Source organism: Dendropsophus ebraccatus, chromosome 11 (assembly GCF_027789765.1).
Source record: "Dendropsophus ebraccatus isolate aDenEbr1 chromosome 11, aDenEbr1.pat, whole genome shotgun sequence".
Lineage (NCBI taxonomy): Eukaryota > Metazoa > Chordata > Amphibia > Anura > Hylidae > Dendropsophus > Dendropsophus ebraccatus.
Window position 1 is genome coordinate 98141691 of NC_091464.1, and position 27868 is coordinate 98169558.

Here is a 27868-nt window from a genome sequence, read left to right on the forward strand (position 1 = left end):
TGGGACATGGGTGGAGTGCAGGCCAACAGGAGGTAGCCACACCCAGTGGCGTAGCTATAGGGGTCGCCGGGGTCGCCATGGCGACTGGGCCCCTACGCTAGGGGGGCCCGCACGGCCCCCCCTTGCCACTTGTGACAGTGTCACTTTAAGCATCCCGAGAAGCTGCGGCCGCGCAGCTTCTCGGGATGCACAGATCGCTTTGATGTTCCGCCCGCACAGTGAGCGGGCGGAACATTAAAGCGATCAGAATACAGGAGAAGGACCTGTCAGCGTCCTCCTCCTGTATTCTCTCCCATAGGCTGCCGGCACTTCATACCAGCAGCCTATGGGAGGCCGGGCCGTGACCTCTCCGGCAGGCGTGATCATGTGACGTCATCACGTCTGCCGAAGTCCCGTCGGGGCACCTCTGGGGGCATTATTATTGTATGGGGGCACCTCTGGGGGCATTATTAGTTCATGGGGGCAACTCTGTGGGCGTTATTAGCTCATGGGGGGCACCTCTGGGGGCATTATTAGCTCATGGGGGCACCTCTGGGGGCATTATTAGCTCATGGGGGCACCTCTGGGGGCATTATTAGTTGATGGGGGCAACTCTGGGGGCATTATTAGCTCATGGGGGCACCTCTGGGGGCATTATTAGTATATGGGGGCACCTCTGGGGGCACTATTAGCTCATGGGGGCACCTCTGGGGGCTTTATTAGTTCATAGGGGGCAACTCTGGGGGCATTATTAGTTCATGGGGGCACCTCTGGAGGCATTATTAGTTCATGGGGGCACCTCTGGGGGCATTATTAGCTCATGGGGGCACCTCTGGGGGCATTTTTAGCTCATGAGGGCACCTCTGGGGGCATTATTAGCTCATGGGGGCACCTCTGGGGGCATTATTAGCTCATGGGGGCACCTCTGGGGGCATTATTAGCTCATGGGGGCACCTCTGGGGGCATTATTAGTTGATGGGGGCACCTCTGGGGGCATTATTAGTTCATGGGGGCACCTCTGGGGGCATTATTAGTCCATGGGGGCACCTCTGGGGGCACAATTAGCTCATGAGGGCACCTCTGGGGGCATTATTATTGTATGGGGGCACCTCTGGGGGCATTATTAGCTCATGGGGGCACAGCAGGGAATCCTACATACAGGGGGCACAGCAGGGGATCCTACATACAGGGGGCACAGCAGGGAATCCTACATACAGGGGGCATCCCACATTCCTACTCACTTTACTGCACATTACACCAAACAGCGCAGTTACTATGGGAGCCGACAGGGGGGAGGAAGGGAAGGAAGTTGCTAGAAATGTGCGGAGCCTAAATTGTTTGTCTCGCAGGTTCTAAGGGGATGAAACGTATCTGGAAGGAATCATCATGGAGGTCTGGGCCGGATGGAGAGGAAAAGGGAAAGTGACGCCTCAGATCAAAGAAGACGTCACCTGTGAGTCACTGTATGACGGTTTTCTTATTTTGTAGAACATCATTTAGTAGGGGCGCCCCGAGGTGGAAAAGGTTGGGAAGCACTGCGCTAATCTGTCCCGCTGCGCCCGCTGGCACATGCTGTCATCTGATTGGGCCTCTTACCTAATCAGATGACAGCAAGTACCAGCGCCCCCTCCTCCAGACATCTGCCTTGGCGGCCCAAGCTATGTCCTATGGCCGTATCTTTACCGCGTTGAGCTCCAGCTTGTGCTGCATCTACATTATCTGTACTCAGAGATATCAGTGTGTTATCTGTGGTGTTACATAGGACTGCAGGGGACATCTACTACATGATCTGTACTCAGAGATATCACTGTGTTATCTGTGGTGTTACATAGGACTGCAGGTGACATCTACTACATTATCTGTACTCAGAGGGATATCACTGCGTTATCTGTGGTGTTACATAGGACTGCAGATGACTACTACATTATCTGTACTCAGAGGGATATCACTGTTATCTGTGGTGTTACATAGGACTGCAGGTGATATCAGGTGACTTCTCCAGGTTGCAGAAGTTCAAACTTCATCATGCCCTGCTGACAGTTTATTATGGGAGTTGTAGTTTTGCAGCATGTGGCTCTTCAGGTTGCAGCACTACAACCCCCATCGTTTCCAACTGGCAGTTCATGATGAGAGTTGTAGTTTTTCAGCTGTAGAGTCAAAGATTGGAATACAATGATTAGACAATGACCCAGTACAGTCCATTATCTATAGGGGGCAGTAGTGCAGTACATGAGGTGGAGGCAGTGACAGGGCATTAGAACATGGTGGCACATTAGAGTAATTGGATATAACGTTAGATAGGACTTTGCCTGATCGGGGGAAGATGGGGGGGCCCCAAGCTAAAATTTTGCACCAGGGCCCATCAGCCTTTAGCTACGCCCCTGGCCACACCCCCACATACAACAGAAAAAAAGGAAAAATTGGCCGCACATCTATGACTTTGTTTACACTGCAGGTTGCACGTGAATAAGCCTACAACTGGGCAGATAGGAGCCAAAGGAGCTATAAAAAGAGATCATTTGGCTCCTATCTGCCCAGTTGTAGGCTTATTCAGCCCAGGAGAGGCCATTGCTAGTGTGAAAATGCTAGAGTAGGGACCGTGTCTCGAGGACGCTTTATGGTGGCGACATGGTACACTCTGTTTGATCAAATAGTTTGCTAAGATCCTCACTTTTTAATATCTACAGAGCAGGTGTTTACCGTGTGTACGCTGGGAGGAATATATACGGTAAGCTCTTGCACCTGTGTGTTGCTGTTGCACCTTCTGTTTTTTTGTCTGTACTTTAGCCACAAGCAGCATGCAACCTGCAGTGTGAACAGAGTCATAGATGTGCGGCCAATTTTTCATTTTCTTCTGTTGAAACCATCCACTGTCCCTACCTACTTGCCTCAAACGGCCCTAGGCAGCCGCGGACAACCACTAAGAAGGCCCCTGCTCTGGTATAGGTGTAACGCAAAACGAGACGGACAAATAAACACAAAGGATAGTCAACAAGCCAAAGTCAGAACTAAACGGGCAACGAAGTACAAAATCAGTAAACAATCGGATAGTCAAAGGTCAGGAAGGAGGTCAGATAACAGGTCGAGCAAGCAAAGGAATTAGGAACGGGGATCGGGGTTCGCAGGAATAGACAGGGGGAGCTGGGATCAGGTTATGAACCTTAATAGCCAGGGCTTAGAGACTGGCTCACCTTTCTTTTATGAGGATCAAGAGCCCGGTCCAGATTCCCATTGGACCGGCGCTCTGATCCTCAAGGTTCCAGACAGGCAGAGGAAAATGTCAATCAAAAAGACTTGCTCAGCTGCAGCAATCAAGTCTAGCAGAGCTTAGTATCACTCCTGAATTGCCAGAAGCTGAGAAGCAATCGGGTTTGTCACACAAAAGCAAAAACCAGGCCCAGTTCACACCAAGCTACTTCACATTCCTGACATCCTTATCATTTTTCGGTGAGATAATAAATTAAGCGTACCCAGAGTCCGCGCCCCCCGTTTCACCCCCCTCCCGCGACCCCCCCCCCCCCCGCAGAGCTTGCGAAAAATGACCAGATGCGAAAATGTATCAGCAAAATGGCAATTTGCGAATAAATTTATTTGCATCTGAATATTTCCCAAAGAAAAATACACCTTTTTTGGATGATAAATGTCCCCAATAGTGTAGTTCAATAAAACTGATGTAAGGTGTTGTATATAAGGTGTATAAGTATATAACACATCTGCAGGTTACATGGAGACTCCAGGGCAATGACTGACGTTCGCCTCTCACCTTGCACTCCTAGATAAGTCCCAGTTGCATGGTAGACATGTAGATTAGAGTCCTGGGCGGTGCAGAAGTAGACCCCATTGTCATCAGGGGTGGCGGAGGAGATGGTGAGGGAGTCAGACGTGATGGTGACTCTTGTACTGTTCCTCAGTATATGGTCACGGTGCATATTGCTCCGATACCATCGATAATCAAGGATCTGCAGGCTCTCTGCATCTTCCCTCACCCTACAGGACATCACAGCGCTCTCACCCTCCAGGGCAAACAGGATTGGAGGAATTTGGAAAACGGTCACTAAATTTAATTCTGTGAAGATGATGAAAAACAAAGTAAATGGGGAGATCTTAGGCATTGTGTACAATCACTAGAGATTTCACGATTTATCACGATCCTGATTCTCTCATTCCTTCAGGACAGTTGTGAACCCTTGAAGCATGTGTAGAGCACCGGCTGCAGACCAGTGCAGGGGGTAGAATGGATTCCTCTCTCTACAATATTACAAAATCTAAAGAACTCACCCTACAGCGCCACTTAGTGGATGTACTGACGAGAACCCTCAAAGAGCTGACGCTGGTGGAGATTCTGGCTGTGCACATAATCCCCAAAGGTGTAAAGGCTCTTGGAGGGTTGAACGTTGATTTGAAGAGAAGCTTTCTCCAGTAGGGGGCACTGTACAGCAGGTTTTCCTTCTGGAAATCAACTATTGACCACACTATTTCCCATTGCACAATAAGACTTCATTTGCCCCAAGTACACAGGGGACAATCCTGTACTAAATATGATGTCTGCAGGTTACATGGAGACCCCAAGATCGTCATAGGCTAATGAGCAATAATATTCTTCTCTCACCATGGACTACAAGACGAGTCCCAGCCCCTTTGTAGACTTGTAGATTGGAGTCCTGGGCAGAGCAAATATAAATCCCGGAATCAGCAGTGGTGGCCGAGGAGATGATGATGGAGCTGGTGATGGTGACTCTAGGACTGGTGGAGCTGGTGACTCCAGGACTGGTGGAGCTGGTGATGGTGACTCTAGGACTGTTCTCCAGTATACGGCCAGGCTGTGTATTGTTCAGATACCAGTGATGAAGAGAAATCTCTTGGTTCTTATCTTCAAATATGATCTCACAGGACATGAACGCACTGTGTTTCGTTAATATGTACAGGACGGGAGGGTCTTGAATAATGGTCAATGCAGACGCACCTGGACAGAAAACATTAGACGGATGTTACCACTACCAAAGTCTTCTCCATATGTAGAGAAACAAAAACAATAGAAGTGTGAAAACATGTGATTCCTAATACATTGTGGTGATATACCTCTGGAATGGCAATGTATCTCTAATGTACAACAGGTGTGCACAACCTACATACTTTGGAGTGATCGACTGGTAATCTGATTGTTCAGTAGGCCGACAGCCATGGACATAAAAGAGGGATGACCTCTTACCATGTACTGGTCATATCTCCATGGACTGCACCACAAGCAGGACTGGAATGTGGCTATATCCGGTCCTGTCCTGTCCTCTCCATACATCTCTACCCTAATCTCCTGATACCTCCTCACATACTGTCCTCTCCTCTCCATACATCTCTATCCTAATCTCCTGATACCTCCTCACATACTGTCCTCTCCTCTCCATACATCTCTACCCTAATCTCCTGATACCTCCTCACATACTGTCCTCTCCTCTCCATACATCTCTACCCTAATCTCCAGATACCTCCTCACATACTGTCCTCTCCATACATCTCTACCCTAATCTCCTGATACCTCCTCACATAGTGTCCTCTCCATACATCCCTACCCTAATCTCCTGATACCTCCTCACATACTGTCCTCTCCATACATCTCTACCCTAATCTCCTGATATCTCCTCACATACTGTCCTGTCCTCTCCATACATCTCTACCCTAATCTCCTGATACCTCCTCACATACTGTCCTGTCCTCTCCATACATCTCTACCCTAATCCCCTGATACCTCCTCACATACTGTCCTCTCCTCTCCATACATCTCTACGCTAATCTCCTGATACCTCCTCACATACTGTCCTCTCCATACATCTCTACCCTAATCTCCTGATACCTCCTCACATACTGTCCTCTCCATACATCTCTACCCTAATCTCCTGATACCTCCTCACATACTGTCCTGTCCTCTCCATACATCTCTACCCTAATCTCCTGATACCTCCTCACATACTGTCCTCTCCATACATCTCTACCCTAATCTCCTGATACCTCCTCACATACTGTCCTCTCCATACATCTCTACCCTAATCTCCTGATACCTCCTCACATACTGTCCTCTCCATACATCTCTACCCTAATCTCCTGATATCTCCTCACATACTGTCCTCTCCATACATCTCTACCCTAATCTCCTGATACCTCCTCACATACTGTCCTGTCCTCTCCATACATCTCTACCCTAATCTCCAGATACCTCCTCACATACTGTCCTCTCCTCTCCATACATCTCTACCCTAATCTCCTGATACCTCCTCACATACTGTCCTGTCCTCTCCATACATCTCTACCCTAATCTCCTGATACCTCCTCACATACTGTCCTCTCCATACATCTCTACCCTAATCTCCTGATACCTCCTCACATACTGTCCTCTCCATACATCTCTACCCTAATCTCCTGATACCTCCTCACATACTGTCCTCTCCATACATCTCTACCCTAATCTCCTGATATCTCCTCACATACTGTCCTCTCCATACATCTCTACCCTAATCTCCTGATACCTCCTCACATACTGTCCTGTCCTCTCCATACATCTCTACCCTAATCTCCAGATACCTCCTCACATACTGTCCTCTCCTCTCCATACATCTCTACCCTAATCTCCTGATACCTCCTCACATACTGTCCTGTCCTCTCCATACATCTCTACCCTAATCTCCTGATACCTCCTCACATACTGTCCTCTCCATACATCTCTACCCTAATCTCCTGATACCTCCTCACATACTGTCCTCTCCATACATCTCTACCCTAATCTCCTGATACCTCCTCACATACTGTCCTCTCCATACATCTCTACCCTAATCTCCTGATACCTCCTCACATACTGTCCTGTCCTCTCCATACATCTTTACCCTAATCTCCTGATACCTCCTCACATACTGTCCTCTCCATACATCTCTACCCTAATCTCCTGATACCTCCTCACATACTGTCCTCTCCATACATCTCTATCCTAATCTCCTGATACCTCCTCACATACTGTCCTCTCCTCTCCATACATCTCTACCCTAATCTCCTGATACCTCCTCACATACTGTCCTCTCCTCTCCATACATCTCTACCCTAATCTCCTGATACCTCCTCACATACTGTCCTGTCCTCTCCATACATCTCTACCCTAATCTCCTGATACCTCCTCACATACTGTCCTGTCCTCTCCATACATCTCTACCCTAATCTCCTGATACCTCCTCACATACTGTCCTCTCCATACATCTCTACCCTAATCTCCTGATACCTCCTCACATACTGTCCTGTCCTCTCCATACATCTCTGCCCTAATCTCCTGATACCTCCTCACATACTGTCCTCTCCATACATCTCTACCCTAATCTCCTGATACCTCCTCACATACTGTCCTGTCCTCTCCATACATCTCTACCCTAATCTCCTGATACCTCCTCACATACTGTCCTCTCCTCTCCATACATCTCTACCCTAATCTCCTGATACCTCCTCACATACTGTCCTCTCCATACATCTCTACCCTAATCTCCTGATACCTCCTCACATACTGTCCTCTCCATACATCTCTACCCTAATCTCCTGATACCTCCTCACATACTGTCCTCTCCATACATCTCTACCCTAATCTCCTGATACCTCCTCACATACTGTCCTCTCCTCTCCATACATCTCTACCCTAATCTCCTGATACCTCCTCACATACTGTCCTGTCCTCTCCATACATCTCTACCCTAATCTCCTGATACCTCCTCACATACTGTCCTCTCCATACATCTCTACCCTAATCCCCTAATACCTCCTCACATACTGTCCTCTCCTCTCCATACATCTCTACCCTAATCTCCTGATACCTCCTCACATACTGTCCTGTCCTCTCCATACATCTCTACCCTAATCTCCTGATACCTCCTCACATACTGTCCTGTCCTCTCCATACATCTCTACCCTAATCTCCTGATACCTCCCCACATACTGTCCTCTCCACACATCTCTACCCTAATCTCCTGATACCTCCTCACATACTGTCCTCTCCATACATCTCTACCCTAATCTCCTGATACCTCCTCACATACTGTCCTCTCCATACATCCCTACCCTAATCTCCTGATACCTCCTCACATACTGTCCTCTCCTCTCCATACATCTCTACCCTAATCCCCTGATACCTCCTCACATACTGTCCTCTCCTCTCCATACATCTCTACCCTAATCTCCTGATACCTCCTCACATACTGTCCTCTCCATACATCTGTACCCTAATCTCCTGATACCTCCTCACATACTGTCCTCTTCTCTCCATACATCTCTACCCTAATCTCCTGATACCTCCTCACATACTGTCCTCTCCTCTCCATACATCTCTACCCTAATCCCCTGATACCTCCTCACATACTGTCCTCTCCATACATCTCTACCCTAATCTCCTGATACCTCCTCACATACTGTCCTGTCCTCTCCATACATCTCTACCCTAATCTCCTGATACCTCCTCACATACTGTCCTCTCCTCTCCATACATCTCTACCCTAATCTCCTGATACCTCCTCACATACTGTCCTGTCCTCTCCATACATCTCTACCCTAATCTCCTGATACCTCCTCACATACTGTCCTCTCCATACATCTCTACCCTAATCTCCTGATACCTCCTCACATACTGTCCTCTCCTCTCCATACATCTCTACCCTAATCTGCTGATACCTCCCCACATACTGTCCTCTCCTCTCCATACATCTCTACCCTAATCTCCTGATACCTCCTCACATACTGTCCTCTCCTCTCCATACATCTCTACCCTAATCTCCTCATACCTCCTCACATACTGTCCTCTCCATACATCTCTACCCTAATCTCCTGATACCTCCTCACATACTGTCCTCTCCATACATCTCTACCCTAATCTCCTGATACCTCCTCACATACTGTCCTCTCCTCTCCATACATCTCTACCCTAATCTCCTGATACCTCCTCACATACTGTCCTCTCCTCTCCATACATCTCTACCCTAATCTCCTGATACCTCCTCACATACTGTCCTCTCCTCTCCATACATCTCTACCCTAATCTCCTGATACCTCCTCACATACTGTCCTCTCCTCTCCATACATCTCTACCCTAATCTCCTGATACATCCTCACATACTGTCCTGTCCTCTCCATACATCTCTACCCTAATCTCCTGATACCTCTTCACATACTGTCCTGTCCTCTCCATACATCTCTACCCTAATCTCCTGATACATCCTCACATACTGTCCTGTCCTCTCCATACATCTCTACCCTAATCTCCTGATACCCCCTCACATACTGTCCTCTCCATACATCTCTACCCTAATCTCCTGATACCTCCTCACATACTGTCCTCTCCATACATCTCTACCCTAATCTCCTGATACCTCCTCACATACTGTCCTCTCCTCTCCATACATCTCTACCCTAATCTCCTGATCAGTGGCGCCGTAATGATGAGGCGACCTGAGTCGTCTGCCTCAGGCGGCGCCACCAGCTGTTATCATGGGGGCGGCATTCCGTGGCGTAGCTACCACGGTCGCAGCGGTCGCCGCGACCGGGCCGCTACTGTACTGCCACTGTACTGCTCCCATCCCGCTCCTTCTTGTGACCGCAAGCAATGTTTTGCCTGCGATCACAAGAGGCGGCTGGGACGGCCCCCGGCTGACTTGCGGGGCTGGGAGCATCTTGAGGGCAAAAAAACAGGTCCCGCGAAGCTCCGCCCCCTCCGCTGGAAGCCCCGCCCCCAGCCGCGGTAAGCCCGCCAGCGCGCGTGACAAGAAGACTAGAGGAACCATTCAGGTGAGTAAAGATTTTTTTGTTTTAAAGGGCATGATGGGAGTGTAGTGGTATGATGGTGGAACAAGAGGATGATGGGGGGTATAGTGGTATGATGATGGGGGTGTAGTGGTATGGTGGTGGAACAAGAGGATGATGGGGGGTATAGTGGTATGATGATGGGGGTGTAGTGGTATGGTGGTGGAACAAGAGGATGATGGGGGGTGTAGTGGTATGATGGAACAAGAGGATGATGGGGATGTAGTGGTATGATGATGGAACAAGAGGATGATGGCGGGTATAGTGGTATGATGGGGGGTATAGTGGTATGATGATGGAACAAGAGGATGATGGGGGGTATAGTGGTATGGTGATGATGGAACAAGAGGATGATGGGGGTGTAGTGGTATGATGGGGGGTATAGTGGTATGATGATGGAACAAGAGGATGATGGGGGGTATAGTGGTATGATGAAGGAACAAGAGGATGATGGGGATGTAGTGGTATGGTGATGGAACAAGAGGATGATGGGGGTATAGTGGTATAGTGATGGAACAAGAGGATGATGGGGGGTGTAGTGGTATGATGATGATGAACCAAGAGGATGATGGGGGGTGTAATGGTATGATGATGATGATGGAACAAGAGGATGATGGGGGTGTAGTAGGATGATGAAGGAACAAGAGGATGATGGGGGGTATAGTGGTATGGTGGTGGAACAAGAGGATGATGGGGGGTGTAGTGGTATGATGATGATGGAACATGAGGATGATGGGGGTGTAGTGGTATAATGATGGAACAAGAGGATGATGGGGGGTGTAGTGGTATGATGGAACAAGAGGATGATGGGGGGTGTAGTGGTATGGTGGTGGAACAAGAGGATGATGGGGGGTATAGTGGTATGGTGGTGGAACAAGAGGATGATGGGGGTGTAGTGGTATGATGATGATGGAACAAGAGGATGATGGGGGGTGTAGTGGTATGATGATGATGATGGAACAAGAGGATGATGGGGGGTGTAGTGGTATGATGATGATGATGATGATGATGATGGAACAAGAGGATGATGGGGGGTGTAGTGGTATGATGATGATGGAACATGAGGATGATGGGGGTGTAGTGGTATGATGATGGAACAAGAGGATGATGGGGGGTGTAGTGGTATGATGGAACAAGAGGATGATGGGGGGTGTAGTGGTATGATGATGATGATGGAACAAGAGGATGATGGGGGTGTAGTGGTATGATGATGGAACAAGAGGATGATGGGGGTGTAGTGGTATGATGGAACAAGAGGATGATGGGGGGTGTAGTGGTATGATGAAGGAACAAGAGGATGATGGGGGTGTAGTGGTATGATGATGAGGGGTGTAGTGGTATGATGATGGAACAAGAGGATGATGGGGGGTGTAGTGGTATGATGATGAGGGGTGTAGTGGTATGATGATGGAACAAGAGGATGATGGGGGGTGTAGTGGTATGATGGAACAAGAGGATGATGGGGGTGTAGTGGTATGATGATGATGATGATGGAACAAGAGGATGATGGGGGTGTAGTGGTATGATGATGATGATGGAACAAGAGGATGATGGGGGTGTAGTGGTATGATGATGATGATGATGGAACAAGAGGATGATGGGGGTGTAGTGGTATGATGATTAAGGAACAAGAGGATGATGGGGGTGTAGTGGTATGATGAAGGGTGTAGTGGTATGATGATTAAGGAACAAGAGGATGATGAAGGGGTGGTAGTATTATGATGGAGGTGTTTGTAGTATGATTATGAAAGGGCAGGAGGATGAAAGGGGTAGTAGTATGGTGATAAAGGGGCAGGAGGAGGGGACAACATGGGGGGCATCTGTAAGGGGGATAAAATGGGGGGCCATCTATATGGGGGATAACATGGGGGGCATCTATAAGAGGGACAACACAGGGGGCCATCTATAAGGGGAAACATTGGGGGCCATCTATAAGGTGGACTACATGGGGGGTGTATACAATAGGGCATGCACAGAGGGGGGCATGTACTTTAAGGGGGGTCACATAGTGTCAGGGCTACCTACTAAATGAGGGTGTAAAGGGGACAGTACAGATGTGCAGTTTTTAGAGAGATGATGGTGTCAGTGTGAGGAGCCTAATATGTCTGTCTGTCAGATTCTGTGGATTCGTGGCCCAGAGAAGTTCTCAAAATCGCCCACAACAGATGAAGAAGATGAAAAGGGAAGAACTCCGATCAGAGAAGACGTCCCCTGTGAGTCACTTGATATAACTGCACTGTAATGTATATGGTGTATAGATCCTGTGTACAGTGCGTCCACCTCTATATGACTGTATGAAGTGATATTGGTCTATGTACAGAGGATTATATTCAGTAGCAGCGGTGGTGTTAGTCACTATGAGGTGGTATTATTTGTTACTTGTTATCTGGTACTGTGTTTTATTGGATTTAGTATACTGGATTTGGTCAGTAACAATATGGTGGTGATGGTTGTGGTGTGGCGGTAATATTTCCCCTTGTGTACTGGTAATATTGGCAATATTGGTCTCAGTAAACAGGATTTGTTTAGTAACAGTATGGTGGTGATAATATTTCCTGTATACTGGTATTATTGGTAATATCAGTCTTGAGATATATATATATACCAATAGCATCGAGAAAGGGGGGGCCCAAGTTGACCTCTTGCACCAGGGCCCAAGAGACAATAGCTACGCCCCTAGGGGCGGCATTCAGTGGCAGATTATAATATGGGCGGTTCGGGCGGCTGCCCACATTATAATCCGCCACTGATTGTACCATGTACCAGAGACCCCCGCGCCCGGACAGCATCTGTAATTAGATGCTGGGAGCGGGGGAGACTGTATTCATAAGCGCCGCGGTGTAATGAATCAGCCACGCGGTGCGGTTACTACAGCGCGGCGCTTATGAATACAGTCTCCCCCGCTCCCAGCATCTAATTACAGATGCTGTCCGGGCTCGGGGGTCTCCGGTACCGGCATTCCACGGAACGTGGGAATGCAGCCTTTAGTCCCCCGGCTGATGTGTGGCTGCACGGGGTGTCCCATCCTGTCTCCGGCAGCGCGCGCATCAGAGAGCTCCCTGTGCACTGGAAGTCACAGCCACAGGCGCACGGGGAGCTCTCTGATGCACGCGCTGCCGGGGACAGGACGGGACACCCCGGGCAGCCGCACATCAGCCGGGACCAGACCAGAGAGGCTCGACGGGGGAACGGATGGCAGGTGAGTTGTGTGCTGTTTTTTGTTTTTGTTTTATCTGCTGTGCAGGGGGGGGACCATATATAAGGGAGAGGGAAGAGGGGGACCATCTATAAGGGGGGGGGGGGAAGAGGGGGACCATCTATAGGGGGGGGGAAAGTGGGGGACCATCTATAAGGGAGGGGGAGAGGGGGACCATCTATAAGGGGGGGGAGAGGGGGACCATCTATAAGGGGGGGAAGAGGGGGTCCATCTATAAGGGGGGAAGAGGGGGACCATCTCCTAAAAGATCAGCACCCTCCTCTCCTGACATCCTCTGTGCTGCTGGGACCTCTCCTATAGGATTAGCACCCTCCTCTCCTGACATCCTCTGTGCTGCTGGGACCTCTCCTATAGGATTAGCACCCTCCTCTCCTGACCTCCTCTGTGCTGCTGTGACCTCCCCTATAAGATCAGCCCCCTCCTCTCCTGACATCCTCTGTGCAGCAAGGGACCAAACATTATGTTCATTCAGTTGGGGGGGGGGGGGGGGGGCAGTAGTGGATTAAAATGTGGGCGGATTGACCGGGGGGGGGGGGGGGGGGGCGTCATTCTATAGTTCGCCTCGGGCAGCAGAGAGGCTAGAATCACCCCTGCTCCTGATACCTCCTCACATACTGTCCTCTCCTCTCCATACATCTCTACCCTAATCTCCTGATACCTCCTCACATACTGTCCTCTCCATACATCTCTACTCTAATCCCCTGATACCTCCTCACATACTGTCCTGTCCATACATCTCTACCCTAATCTCCTGATACCTCCTCACATACTGTCCTCTCCATACATCTCTACCCTAATCTCCTGATACCTCCTCACATACTGTCCTCTCCATACATCTCTACCCTAATCTCCTGATACCTCCTCACATACTGTCCTCTCCTCTCCATACATCCCTACCCTAATCTCCTGATACCTCCTCACATACTGTCCTCTCCATACATCTCTACCCTAATCTCCTGATACCTCCTCACATACTGTCCTCTCCATACATCTCTACCCTAATCTCCTGATACCTCCTCACATACTGTCCTGTCCTCTCCATACATCTCTACCCTAATCTCCTGATACCTCATTACATACTGTCCTGTCCTCTCCATACATCTCTACCCTAATCTCCTGATACCTCCTCACATACTGTCCTCTCCATACATCTCTACCCTAATCTCCTGATACCTCCTCACATACTGTCCTCTCCATACATCTCTACCCTAATCTCCTGATACCTCTTCACATACTGTCCTCTCCTCTCCATACATCTCTACCCTAATCTCCTGATACCTTCTCACATACTGTCCTGTCCTCTCCATACATCTCTACCCTAATCTCCTGATACCTCCTCACATACTGTCCTCCCCATACATCTCTCCCCTAATCTCCTGATACCTCCTCACATACTGTCCTCTCCTCTCCATACATCTCTACCCTAATCTCCTGATACCTCCTCACATACTGTCCTGTCCATACATCTCTACCCTAATCTCCTGATACCTCCTCACATACTGTCCTCTCCTCTCCATACATCTCTATCCTAATCTCCTGATACCTCCTCACATACTGTCCTCTCCATACATCTCTACCCTAATCTCCTGATACCTCCTCACATACTGTCCTGTCCATACATCTCTACCCTAATCTCCTGATACCTCATCACATACTGTCCTCCCCATACATCTCTCCCCTAATCTCCTGATACCTCCTCACATACTGTCCTCTCCTCTCCATACATCTCTACCCTAATCTCCTGATACCTCCTCACATACTGTCCTGTCCATACATCTCTACCCTAATCTCCTGATACCTCCTCACATACTGTCCTCTCCTCTCCATACATCTCTATCCTAATCTCCTGATACCTCCTCACATACTGTCCTCTCCATACATCTCTACCCTAATCTCCTGATACCTCCTCACATACTGTCCTGTCCATACATCTCTACCCTAATCTCCTGATACCTCCTCACATACTGTCCTGTCCTCTCCATACATCTCTACCCTAATCTCCTGATACCTCTTCACATACTGTCCTCTCCTCTCCATACATCTCTACCCTAATCTCCTCACATACTGTCCTGTCCTCTCCATACATCTCTACCCTAATCTCCTGATACCTCCTTACATACTGTCCTCTCCATACATCTCTACCCTAATCTCCTCACATACTGTCCTGTCCTCTCCATACATCTCTACCCTAATCTCCTCACATACTGTCCTGTCCTCTCCATACATCTCTACCCTAATCTAATGATACCTCTCCTCACATACTGTCCTCTCCATACATCTCTACCCTAATCTCCTGATACCTCATTACATACTGTCCTGTCCTCTCCATACATCTCTACCCTAATCTCCTGATACCTCCTCACATACTGTCCTGTCCTCTCCATACATCTCTACCCTAATCTCCTGATACCTCCTCACATACTGTCCTCTCCTCTCCATACATCTCTACCCTAATCTCCTGATACCTCCTCACATACTGTCCTCTCCTCTCCTTACATCTCTACCCTAATCTCCTGATACCTCCTCACATACTGTCCTCTCCTCTCCATACATCTCTACCCTAATCTCCTGATACCTCCTCACATACTGTCCTGTCCTCTCCATACATCTCTACGCTAATCTCCTGATACCTCCTCACATACTGTCCTCTCCATACATCTCTACCCTAATCTCCTGATACCTCCTCACATACTGTCCTGTCCTCTCCATACATCTCTACCCCAATCTCCTGATACCTCCTCACATACTGTCCTCTCCATACATCTCTACCCTAATCTCCTGATACCTCCTCACCTACTGTCCTTTCCTCTCCATACATCTCTACCCTGATCTCCTGATACTTCCTCACGTACTGTCCTGTCCTCTCCATACATCTCTACCCTAATCTCCTGATACCTCCTCACATACTGTCCTCTCCTCTCCATACATCTCTACCCTAATCTCCTGATACCTCCTCACATACTGTCCTCTCCATACATCTCTACCCTAATCTCCTGATACCTCCTCACATACTGTCCTCTCCATACATCTCTACCCTAATCTCCTGATACCTCCTCACATACTGTCCTGTCCTCTTCATACATCTCTACCCTAATCTCCTGATACCTCCTCACATACTGTCCTCTCCATACATCTCTACCCTAACCTCCTGATACCTCATCACATACTGTCCTCTCCATACATCTTTATCCTAATGTCCTGATACCTCCTCACATACTGTCCTCTCCATACATCTCTACCCTAATCTCCTGATACCTCCTCACATACTGTCCTGTCCTCTCCATACATCTCTACCCTAACCTCCTGATACCTCCTCACATACTGTCCTCTCCATACATCTCTACCTTAATCTCCTGATACCTCCTCACATACTGTCTTCTCCATACATCTCTACCTTAATCTCCTGATACCTCCTCACATACTGTCCTCTCCTCTCCATACATCTCTACCCTAATCTCCTGATACCTCCTCACATACTGTCCTCTCCATACATCTCTACCCTAATCTCCTGATACCTCCTCACATTCTGTCCTCTCCATACATCTCCACCCTAATCTCCTGATACCTCCTCACATACTGTCCTCTCCTCTCCATACATCTCTACCCTAATCTCCTGATACCTCCTCACATACTGTCCTCTCCTCTCCATACATCTTGACCCTAACCTCCTGATACCTCCTCACATACTGTCCTCTCCTCTCCATACATCTCTACCCTAATCTCCTGATACCTCCTCACATACTGTCCTCTCCTCTCCATCCATCTCTACCTTAATCTACTGATACCTACTCACATACTGTCCTCTCCATCCATCTGTACCCTAATCTCCTGATACCTCCTCACATACTGTCCTCTCCATCCATCTCTACCTTAATCTCCTGATATCTCCTCACATACTGTCATCTCCTCTCCATCCATCTCTACCTTAATCTCCTGATACCTCCTCACATACTGTCCTCTCCATCCATCTCTACCCTAATCTCCTGATACCTCCTCACATACTGTCCTCTCCATACATCTCTACCTTAATCTCCTGATACCTCCTCACATACTGTCCTGTCCTCTCCATACATCTCTACCCTAATCTCCTGATACCTCCTCACATACTGTCCTGTCCATACATCTCTACCCTAATCTCCTGATACCTCCTCACATACTGTCCTGTCCTCTCCATACATCTCTACCCTAATCGCCTGATACCTCCTCACATACTGTCCTCTCCTCTCCATACATCTCTACCCTAATCTCCTGATACCTCCTCACATACTGTCCTCTTCTCTCCATACATCTCTACCCTAATCTCCTGATACCTCCTCACATACTGTCCTCTCCATACATCTCTACCCTAATCTCCTGATACCTCCTCACATACTGTCCTCTCCATACATCTCTACCCTAATCTCCTGATACCTCCTCACATACTGTCCTCTCCTCTCCATACATCTCTACCCTAATCTCCTGATACCTCCTCACATACTGTCCTGTCCTCTCCATAAATATCTACCCTAATCTCCTGATACCTCATCACATACTGTCCTGTCCTCTCCATACATCTCTGCCCTAATCTCCTGATACCTCCTTACATACTGTCCTCTCCATACATCTCTACCCTAATCCCCTGATACCTCCTCACATACTGTCCTGTCCTCTCCCTACATCTCTAGCCTAATCTCCTGATACCTCCTCACATACTGTCTCGTCCTCTCCATACATCTTGACCCTAACCTCCTGATACCTCCTCACATACTCTCCTCTCCATACATCTCTACCCTAATCTCCTGATACCCCCTCACATACTGTCCTCTCCATACATCTCTACCCTAATCTCCTGATACCTCCTCACATACTGTCCTGTCCTCTCCATAAATATCTACCCTAATCTCCTGATACCTCCTCACATACTGTCCTGTCCTCTCCATACATCTCTACCCTAATCTCCTGATACCTCCTCACATACTGTCCTCTCCATACATCTCTACCCTAATCTCCTGATACCTCCTCACATACTGTCCTCTCCATACATCTCTACCCTAATCTCCTGATACCTCCTCACATACTGTCCTCTCCATACATCTCTACCCTAATCTCCTGATACCTCCTCACATTCTGTCCTCTCCATACATCTCTACCCTAATCTCCTGATACCTCCTCACATACTGTCCTCTCCTCTCCATACATCTCTACCCTAATCTCCTGATACCTCCACACATACTGTCCTGTCCTCTCCATACATCTCTACCCTAATCTCCTGATACCTCCTCACATACTGTCCTCTCCATACATCTCTACTCTAATCCCCTGATACCTCCTCACATACTGTCCTGTCCTCTCCATACATCTCTACCCTAATCTCCTGATACCTCCTCACATACTGTCCTCTCCTCTCCATACATCTCTACCCTAATCTCCTGATACCTCCTCACATACTGTCCTCTCCATACATCTCTACCTTAATCTCCTGATACCTCCTCACATACTGTCTTCTCCATACATCTCTACCTTAATCTCCTGATACCTCCTCACATACTGTCCTCTCCTCTCCATACATCTCTACCCTAATCTCCTGATACCTCCTCACATACTGTCCTCTCCATACATCTCTAACCTAATCTCCTGATACCTCCTCACATTCTGTCCTCTCCATACATCTCCACCCTAATCTCCTGATACCTCCTCACATACTGTCCTCTCCTCTCCATACATCTCTACCCTTATCTCCTGATACCTCCTCACATACTGTCCTCTCCATACATCTCTACCCTAATCTTCTGATACCTCCTCACATACTGTCCTCTCCTCTCCATACATCTCTACCCTAATCTCCTGATACCTCTTTACATACTGTCCTCTCCATACATCTCTACCCTAATCTCCTGATACCTCCTCACATACTGTCCTCTCCATACATCTCTACCCTAATCTCCTGATACCTCCTCACATACTGTCCTCTCCTCTCCATACATCTCTACCCTAATCTCCTGATACCTCCTCACATACTGTCCTGTCCTCTCCATACATCTCTACCCTAATCTCCTGATACCTCCTCACATACTGTCCTGTCCTCTCCATACATCTCTACCCTAATCTCCTGATACCTCCTCACATACTGTCCTCTCCATACATCTCTACCCTAACCTCCTGATACCTCATCACATACTGTCCTCTCCATACATCTTTATCCTAATCTCCTGATACCTCCTCACATACTGTCCTCTCCATACATCTCTACCCTAATCTCCTGATACCTCCTCACATACTGTCCTGTCCTCTCCATACATCTCTACCCTAATCTCCTGATACCTCCTCACATACTGTCCTCTCCTCTCCATACATCTCTACCCTAATCTCCTGATACCTCCTCACATACTGTCCTGTTCTCTCCATACATCTCTACCCTAACCTCCTGATACCTCCTCACATACTGTCCTCTCCATACATCTCTACCTTAATCTCCTGATACCTCCTCACATACTGTCCTCTCCTCTCCATACATCTCTACCCTAATCTCCTGATACCTCCTCACATACTGTCCTCTCCATACATCTCAACCCTAATATACTGATACCTCCTCACATACTGTCCTCTCCATACATCTCTACCCTAATCTCCTAATACCTCCTCACATACTGTCCTCTCCTCTCCATACATCTCTACCCTAATCTCCTGATACCTCCTCACATGCTGTCCTGTCCTCTCCATACATCTCTACCCTAATCTCCTGATACCTCCTCACATGCTGTCCTGTCCTCTCCATACATCTCTACGCTAATCTCCTGATACCTCCTCACATACTGTCCTGTCCTCTCCATACATCTCCACCCTAATCTCCTGATACCTCCTCACATACTGTCCTCTCCTCTCCATACATCTCTACCCTAATCTCCTGATACCTCCTCACATACTGTCCTCTCCTCTCCATACATGTCTACCCTAATCTCCTGATACCTCCTCACATACTGTCCTCTCCATACATCTCTACCCTAATCTCCTGATACCTCCTCACATACTGTCCTCTCCATACATCTCTACCCTAATCTCCTGATACCTCCTCACATACTGTCCTGTCCTCTCCATACATCTCTACCCTAATCTCCTGATACCTCCTCACATACTGTCCTCTCCATACATCTCTACCCTAACCTCCTGATACCTCCTCACATACTGTCCTCTCCATACATCTCTACCCTAATCTCCTGATATCTCCTCACATACTGTCCTATCCTCTCCATACATCTCTACCCTAATCTCCTGATACCTCCTCACATACTGTCCTGTCCTCTCCATACATCTCTACCCTAATCTCCTGATACCTCCTCACATACTGTCCTCTCCATACATCTCTATCCTAATCTCCTGATACCTCCTCATATACTGTCCTCTCCATACATCTCTACCCTAATCTCCTGATACCTCCTCACATACTGTCCTCTCCATACATCTCTACCCTAATCTCCTGATACCTCCTCACATACTGTCCTCTCCATACATCTCTACCCTAATCTCCTGATACCTCCTCACATACTGTCCTCTCCTCTCCATACATCTCTACCCTAATCTCCTGATACCTCCTCACATACTGTCCTGTCCTCTCCATACATCTCTACCCTAATCTCCTGATACCTCCTCACATACTGTCCTGTCCTCTCCATACATCTCTACCCTAATCTCCTGATACCTCCTCACATACTGTCCTCTCCATACATCTCTACCCTAATCTCCTGATACCTCCTCACATACTGTCCTCTCCTCTCCATACATCTCTACCCTAACCTCCTGATACCTCCTCACATACTGTCCTCTCCATACATCTCTACTCTAATCCCCTGATACCTCCTCACATACTGTCCTCTCCATACATCTCTACCCTAATCTCCTGATACCTCCTCACATACTGTCCTCTCCATACATCTCTACCCTAATCTCCTGATACCTCCTAACATACTGTCCTCTCCTCTCCATACATCTCTACCCTAATCTCCTAATACCTCCTCACATACTGTCCTCCTCAAATACTGTCCTGTCCTCTCCATACATCTCTACCCTAATCTCCTGATACCTCCTCACATACTGTCTTCTCCATACATCTCTACCTTAATCTCCTGATACCTCCTCACATACTGTCCTCTCCTCTCCATACATCTCTACCCTAATCTCCTGATACCTCTTCATATACTGTCCTGTCCTCTCCATACATCTCTATCCTAATCTCCTGATACCTCCTCACATACTGTCCTCTCCTCTCCATACATCTCTACCCTAATCTCCTGATACCTCCTCACATACTGTCCTCTCCATACAGCTGTACCCTAATCTCCTGATACCTCCTCACATACTGTCCTCTCCTCTCCATACATCTCTACCCTAATCTCCTGATACCTCCTCACATACTGTCCTCTCCATACATCTCTACCCTAATCTCCTGATACCTCCTCACATACTGTCCTCTCCATACATCTCTACCCTAATCTCCTGATACCTCCTCACATACTGTCCTCTCCTCCCCATACATCTCTACCCTAATCTCCTGATACCTCCTCACATACTGTCCTCTCCATACATCTCTACCCTAATCTCCTGATACCTCCTCACATACTGTCCTCTCCATACATCTCTACCTTAATCTCCTGATACCTCCTCACATACTGTCCTGTCCTCTCCATACATCTCTACCCTAATCTCCTGATACCTCCTCACATACTGTCCTCTCCTCTCCATACATCTCTACCCTAAACTCCTGATACCTCCTCACATACTGCCCTCTCCTCTCCATACATCTCTACCCTAATCTCCTGATACCTCCTCACATACTGTCCTCTCCTCTCCATACATCTCTACCCTAATCTCCTGATACCTCTCCTCACATACTGTCCTGTCCTCTCCATACATCTCTACCCTAATCTCCTGATACCTCCTCACATACTGTCCTCTCCTCTCCATACATCTCTACCCTAATCTCCTGATACCTCCTCACATACTGTCCTCTCCATACATCTCTACCCTAATCTCCTGATACCTCCTCACATACTGTCCTGTCCTCTCCATACATCTCTACCCTAATCTCCTGATACCTCCTCACACACTGTCCTGTCCTCTCCATACATCTCTATCCTAATCTCCTGATACCTCCTCACATACTGTCCTCTCCATACATCTCTACCCTAATCTCCTCATACCTCTTAACATACTGTCCCGTCCTCTCCATACATCTCTACCCTAATCTCCTGATACCTCCTCACATACTGTCCCGTCCTCTCCATACATCTCTATCCTAATTTCCTGATACCTCCTTACATACTGTCCTCTCCATACATCTCTACCCTAATCTCCTGATACCTCCTCACATACTGTCCTCTCCATACATCTCTACCCTAATCTCCTGATATCTCCTCACATACTGTCCTGTCCTCTCCATACATCTCTACCCTAATCTCCTGATACCTCCTCACATACTGTCCTGTCCTCTCCATACATCTCTACTCTAATCCCCTGATACCTCCTCACATACTGTCCTCTCCATACATCTCTACCCTAATCTCCTTATACCTCCTCACATACTGTCCTCTCCATACAGCTCTATGGACAGGGGACAGGACATACATCTCTACCCTAATCTCCTGATACCTCCTCACATACTGTCCTGTCCTCTCCATACATCTCTACCCTAATCTCCTGATACCTCCTCACATACTGTCCTCTCCATACATCTCTACCCTAATCTCCTGATACCTCCTCACATACTGTCCTGTCCTCTCCATACATCTCTGATACCTCTCCATACATCTCTACCCTAATCTCCTGATACCCCCTCACATACTGTCCTCTCCTCTCCATACATCTCTACCCTAATCTCCTGATACCTCCTCACATTCTGTCCTCTCCATACATCTCTATCCTAATCTCCTGATACCTCCTCACATACTGTCCTCTCCATACATCTCTACCCTAATCTCCTGATACCTCCTCACATACTGTCCTGTCCTCTCCATACATCTCTACCCTAATCTCCTGATACCTCCTCACATACTGTCCTCTCCATACATCTCTATCCTAATCTCCTGATACCTCCTCATATACTGCCCTCTCCATACATCTCTACCCTAATCTCCTGATACCTCCTCACATACTGTCCTCTCCTCTCCATACATCTCTACCCTAATCTCCTGATACCTCCTCACATACTGTCCTGTCCTCTCCATACATCTCTACCCTAATCTCCTGATATCTCCTCACATACTGTCCTGTCCTCTCCATACATCTCTACCCTAATCTCCTGATACCTCCTCACATACTGTCCTCTCCATACATCTCTACCCTAATCTCCTGATACCTCCTCACATACTGTCCTCTCCATACATCTCTACCCTAATCTCCTGATACCTCATTACATACTGTCCTGTCCTCTCCATACATCTCTACCCTAATCTCCTGATACCTCCTCACATACTGTCCTCTCCATACATCTCTACCCTAATCTCCTGATACCTCCTCACATACTGTCCTGTCCTCTCCATACATCTCTACCCTAATCTCCTGATACCTCCTCACATACTGTCCTCTCCATACATCTCTACCCTAATCTCCTGATACCTCCTCACATACTATCCTGTCCTCTCCATACATCTCTACAATAATCTCCTGATACCTCCTCACATACTGTCCTGTCCATACATCTCTACCCTAATCTCCTGATACCTCCTCACATACTGTCCTCTCCATACAGCTCTACCCTAATCTCCTGATACCTCCTCACATACTGTCCTGTCCTCTCCATACATCTCTACCCTAATCTCCTGATATCTCCTCACATACTGTCCTCTCCTCTCCATACATCTCTACCCTAATCCCCTGATACCTCCTCACATACTGTCCTGTCCATACATCTCTACCCTAATCTCCTGATACCTCCTCACATACTGTCCTCTCCATACAGCTCTACCCTAATCTCCTGATACCTCCTCACATACTGTCCTGTCCTCTCCATACATCTCTACCCTAATCTCCTGATACCTCCTCACATACTGTCCTGTCCTCTCCATACATCTCTACCCTAATCTCCTGATACCTCCTCACATACTGTCCTGTCCTCTCCATACATCTCTACCCTAATCTCCTGATACCCCCTCACATACTGTCCTCTCCTCTCCATACATCTCTACCCTAATCTCCTGATACCTCCTCACATACTGTCCTCTCCATACATCTCTACCCTAATCTCCTGATACCTCCTCACATACTGTCCTGTCCTCTCCATACATCTCTACCCTAATCTCCTGATACCTCCTCACATACTGTCCTCTCCATACATCTCTATCCTAATCTCCTGATACCTCCTCACATACTGTCCTCTCCATACATCTCTACCCTAATCTCCTGATACCTCCTCACATACTGTCCTCTCCATACATCTCTACCCTAATCTCCTGATACCTCCTCACACACTGTCCTTTTCCATACATCTCTATTCTAATCTCCTGATACCTCCTCACATACTGTCCTCTCCATACATCTCTACCCTAATCTCCTGATACCTCCTCACATACTGTCCTCTCCATACATCTCTACCCTAATCTCCTGATACCTCCTCACACACTGTCCTTTTCCATACATCTCTACCCTAATCTCCTGATACCTCCTCACATACTGTCCTGTCCTCTCCATACATCTCTACCCTAATCTCCTGATACCTCCTCACATACTGTCCTGTCCTCTCCATACATCTCTACCCTAATCTCCTGATACCTCCTCACATACTGTCCTCTCCATACATCTCTACCCTAATCTCCTGATACCTCCTCACATACTGTCCTGTCCTCTCCATACATCTCAACCCTAATCTCCTGATACCTCCTCACATACTGTCCTGTCCTCTCCATACATCTCTACCCTAATCTCCTGATACCTCCTCACATACTGTCCTGTCCTCTCCATACATCTCTACCCTAATCTCCTGATACCTCCTCACGTACTGTCCTCTCCTCTCCATACATCTCTACCCTAATCTCCTTATACCTCCTCATATACTGTCCTGTCCTCTCCATACATCTCTACGCTAATCTCCTGATACCTCCTCACATACTGTCCTCTCCTCTCCATACATCTCTACCCTAATCTCCTGATACCTCCTCACATACTGTCCTCTCCATACATCTCTACCCTAATCTCCTGATACCTCCTCACATACTGTCCTCTCCATACATCTCTACCCTAATCTCCTGATACCTCCTCACATACTGTCCTGTCCTCTCCATACATCTCTGCCCTAATCTCCTGATATCTCCTCACATACTGTCCTCTCCTCTCCATACATCTCTACCCTAATCTCCTGATACCTCCTCACATACTGTCATCTCCATACATCTCTACCCTAATCTCCTGATACCTCCTCACATACTGTCCTCTCCATACATCTCTACCCTAATCTCCTGATACCTCCTCACATACTGTCCTGTCCTCTCCATACATCTCTGCCCTAATCTCCTGATATCTCCTCACATACTGTCCTCTCCTCTCCATACATCTCTACCCTAATCTCCTGATACCTCCTCACATACTGTCCTCTCCATACATCTCTACCCTAATCTCCTGATACCTCCTCATATACTGCCCTCTCCATACATCTCTACCCTAATCCCCTGATACCTCCTCACATACTGTCCTCTCCTCTCCATACATCTCTACCCTAATCTCCTGATACCTCCTCACATACTGTCCTGTCCTCTCCATACATCTCTACCCTAATCTCCTGATACCTCCTCACATACTGTCCTCTCCATACATCTCTACCCTAATCTCCTGATACCTCCTCACATACTGTCCTCTCCATACATCTCTACCTTAATCTCCTGATACCTCCTCACGTACTGTCTTCTCCATACATCTCTACCTTAATCTCCTGATACCTCCTCACATACTGTCCTCTCCTCTCCATACATCTCTACCCTAATCTCCTGATACCTCTTCATATACTGTCCTTTCCTCTCCATACATCTCTACCCTAATCTCCTGATACCTCCTCACATACTGTCCTCTCCATACATCTCTACTCTAATCCCCTGATACCTCCTCACATACTGTCCTGTCCATACATCTCTACCCTAATCTCCTGATACCTCCTCACATACTGTCCTCTCCATACATCTCTACCTTAATCTCCTGATACCTCCTCACATACTGTCTTCTCCATACATCTCTACCTTAATCTCCTGATACCTCCTCACATACTGTCCTCTCCTCTCCATACATCTCTACCCTAATCTCCTGATACCTCTTCATATACTGTCCTCTCCCCTCCATACATCTCCACCCTAATCTCTTGATACCTCCTCACATACTGTCCTGTCCTCTCCATACATCTCTACCCTAACCTCCTGATACCCCCTCACATACTGTCCTCTCCTCTCCATACATCTCTACCCTAATCTCCTGATACCTCCTCACATACTGTCCTCTCCATACATCTCTACCCTAATCTCCTGATACCTCCTCACATACTGTCCTCTCCATACATCTCTACCCTAATCTCCTGATACCTCCTCACATACTGTCCTCTCCATATATCTCTACCCTAATCTCCTGATACCTCCTCACATACTGTCCTGTCCTCTCCATACATCTCTACCCTAATCTCCTGATACCTCCTCACATACTGTCCTGTCCTCTCCATACATCTCTACCCTAATCTCCTGATACCTCCTCACATACTGTCCTCTCCATACATCTCTACCCTAATCTCCTGATACCTCCTCACATACTGTCCTGTCCTCTCCATACATCTCAACCCTAATCTCCTGATACCTCCTCACATACTGTCCTGTCCTCTCCATACATCTCTACCCTAATCTCCTGATACCTCCTCACATACTGTCCTGTCCTCTCCATACATCTCTACCCTAATCTCCTGATACCTCCTCACGTACTGTCCTCTCCTCTCCATACATCTCTACCCTAATCTCCTGATACCTCCTCATATACTGTCCTGTCCTCTCCATACATCTCTACGCTAATCTCCTGATACCTCCTCACATACTGTCCTCTCCTCTCTATACATCTCTACCCTAATCTCCTGATACCTCCTCACATACTGTCCTCTCCATACATCTCTACCCTAATCCCCTGATACCTCCTCACATACTGTCCTCTCCATACATCTCTACCCTAATCTCCTGATACCTCCTCACATACTGTCCTGTCCTCTCCATACATCTCTACCCTAATCTCCTGATATCTCCTCACATACTGTCCTCTCCATACATCTCTACCCTAATCTCCTGATATCTCCTCACATACTGTCCTCTCCTCTCCATACATCTCTACCCTAATCTCCTGATACCTCCTCACATACTGTCCTCTCCATACATCTCTACCCTAATCTCCTGATACCTCCTCACATACTGTCCTGTCCTCTTCACACATCTCTACCCTAATCTCCTGATACCTCCTCACATACTGTCTTCTCCATACATCTCTACCCTAATCTCCTGATATCTCCTCACATACTGTCCTCTCCATACATCTCTACCCTAATCTCCTGATACCTCATCACATACTGTCCTCTCCATACATCTTTATCCTAATCTCCTGATACCTCCTCACATACTGTCCTGTCCTCTCCATACATCTCTACCCTAATCTCCTGATACCTCCTCACATACTGTCCTCTCCTCTCCATACATCTCTACCCTAATCTCCTGATACCTCCTCACATACTGTCCTCTCCATACATCTCTACCCTAATCTCCTGATACCTCCTCACATACTGTCCTCTCCTCTCCATACATCTCTACCCTAATCTCCTGATACCTCCTCACATACTGTCCTCTCCTCTCCATACATCTCTACCCTAATCTCCTGATACCTCCT

The 27868-nt window shown here is 47.7% G+C and overlaps 1 protein-coding gene across 3 annotated transcripts in view; it reads right to left on the minus strand.

The window, feature by feature from the left end:
* Positions 1 to 27868, minus strand: part of LOC138767578 (neural cell adhesion molecule 1-like) — a 176758-nt gene that overhangs the window by 123776 nt on the left and 25114 nt on the right. For all 3 annotated transcript variants that reach the window (XM_069945173.1, XM_069945174.1, XM_069945172.1), the window contains exons 3-4: positions 4589 to 4942; positions 3743 to 4045 (exon numbers count right to left, since the gene is read on the minus strand). In XM_069945173.1, coding sequence (XP_069801274.1) covers positions 3743 to 4045; positions 4589 to 4942 — 657 coding nt within the window. The remainder of the gene's footprint in view (positions 1 to 3742; positions 4046 to 4588; positions 4943 to 27868) is intronic.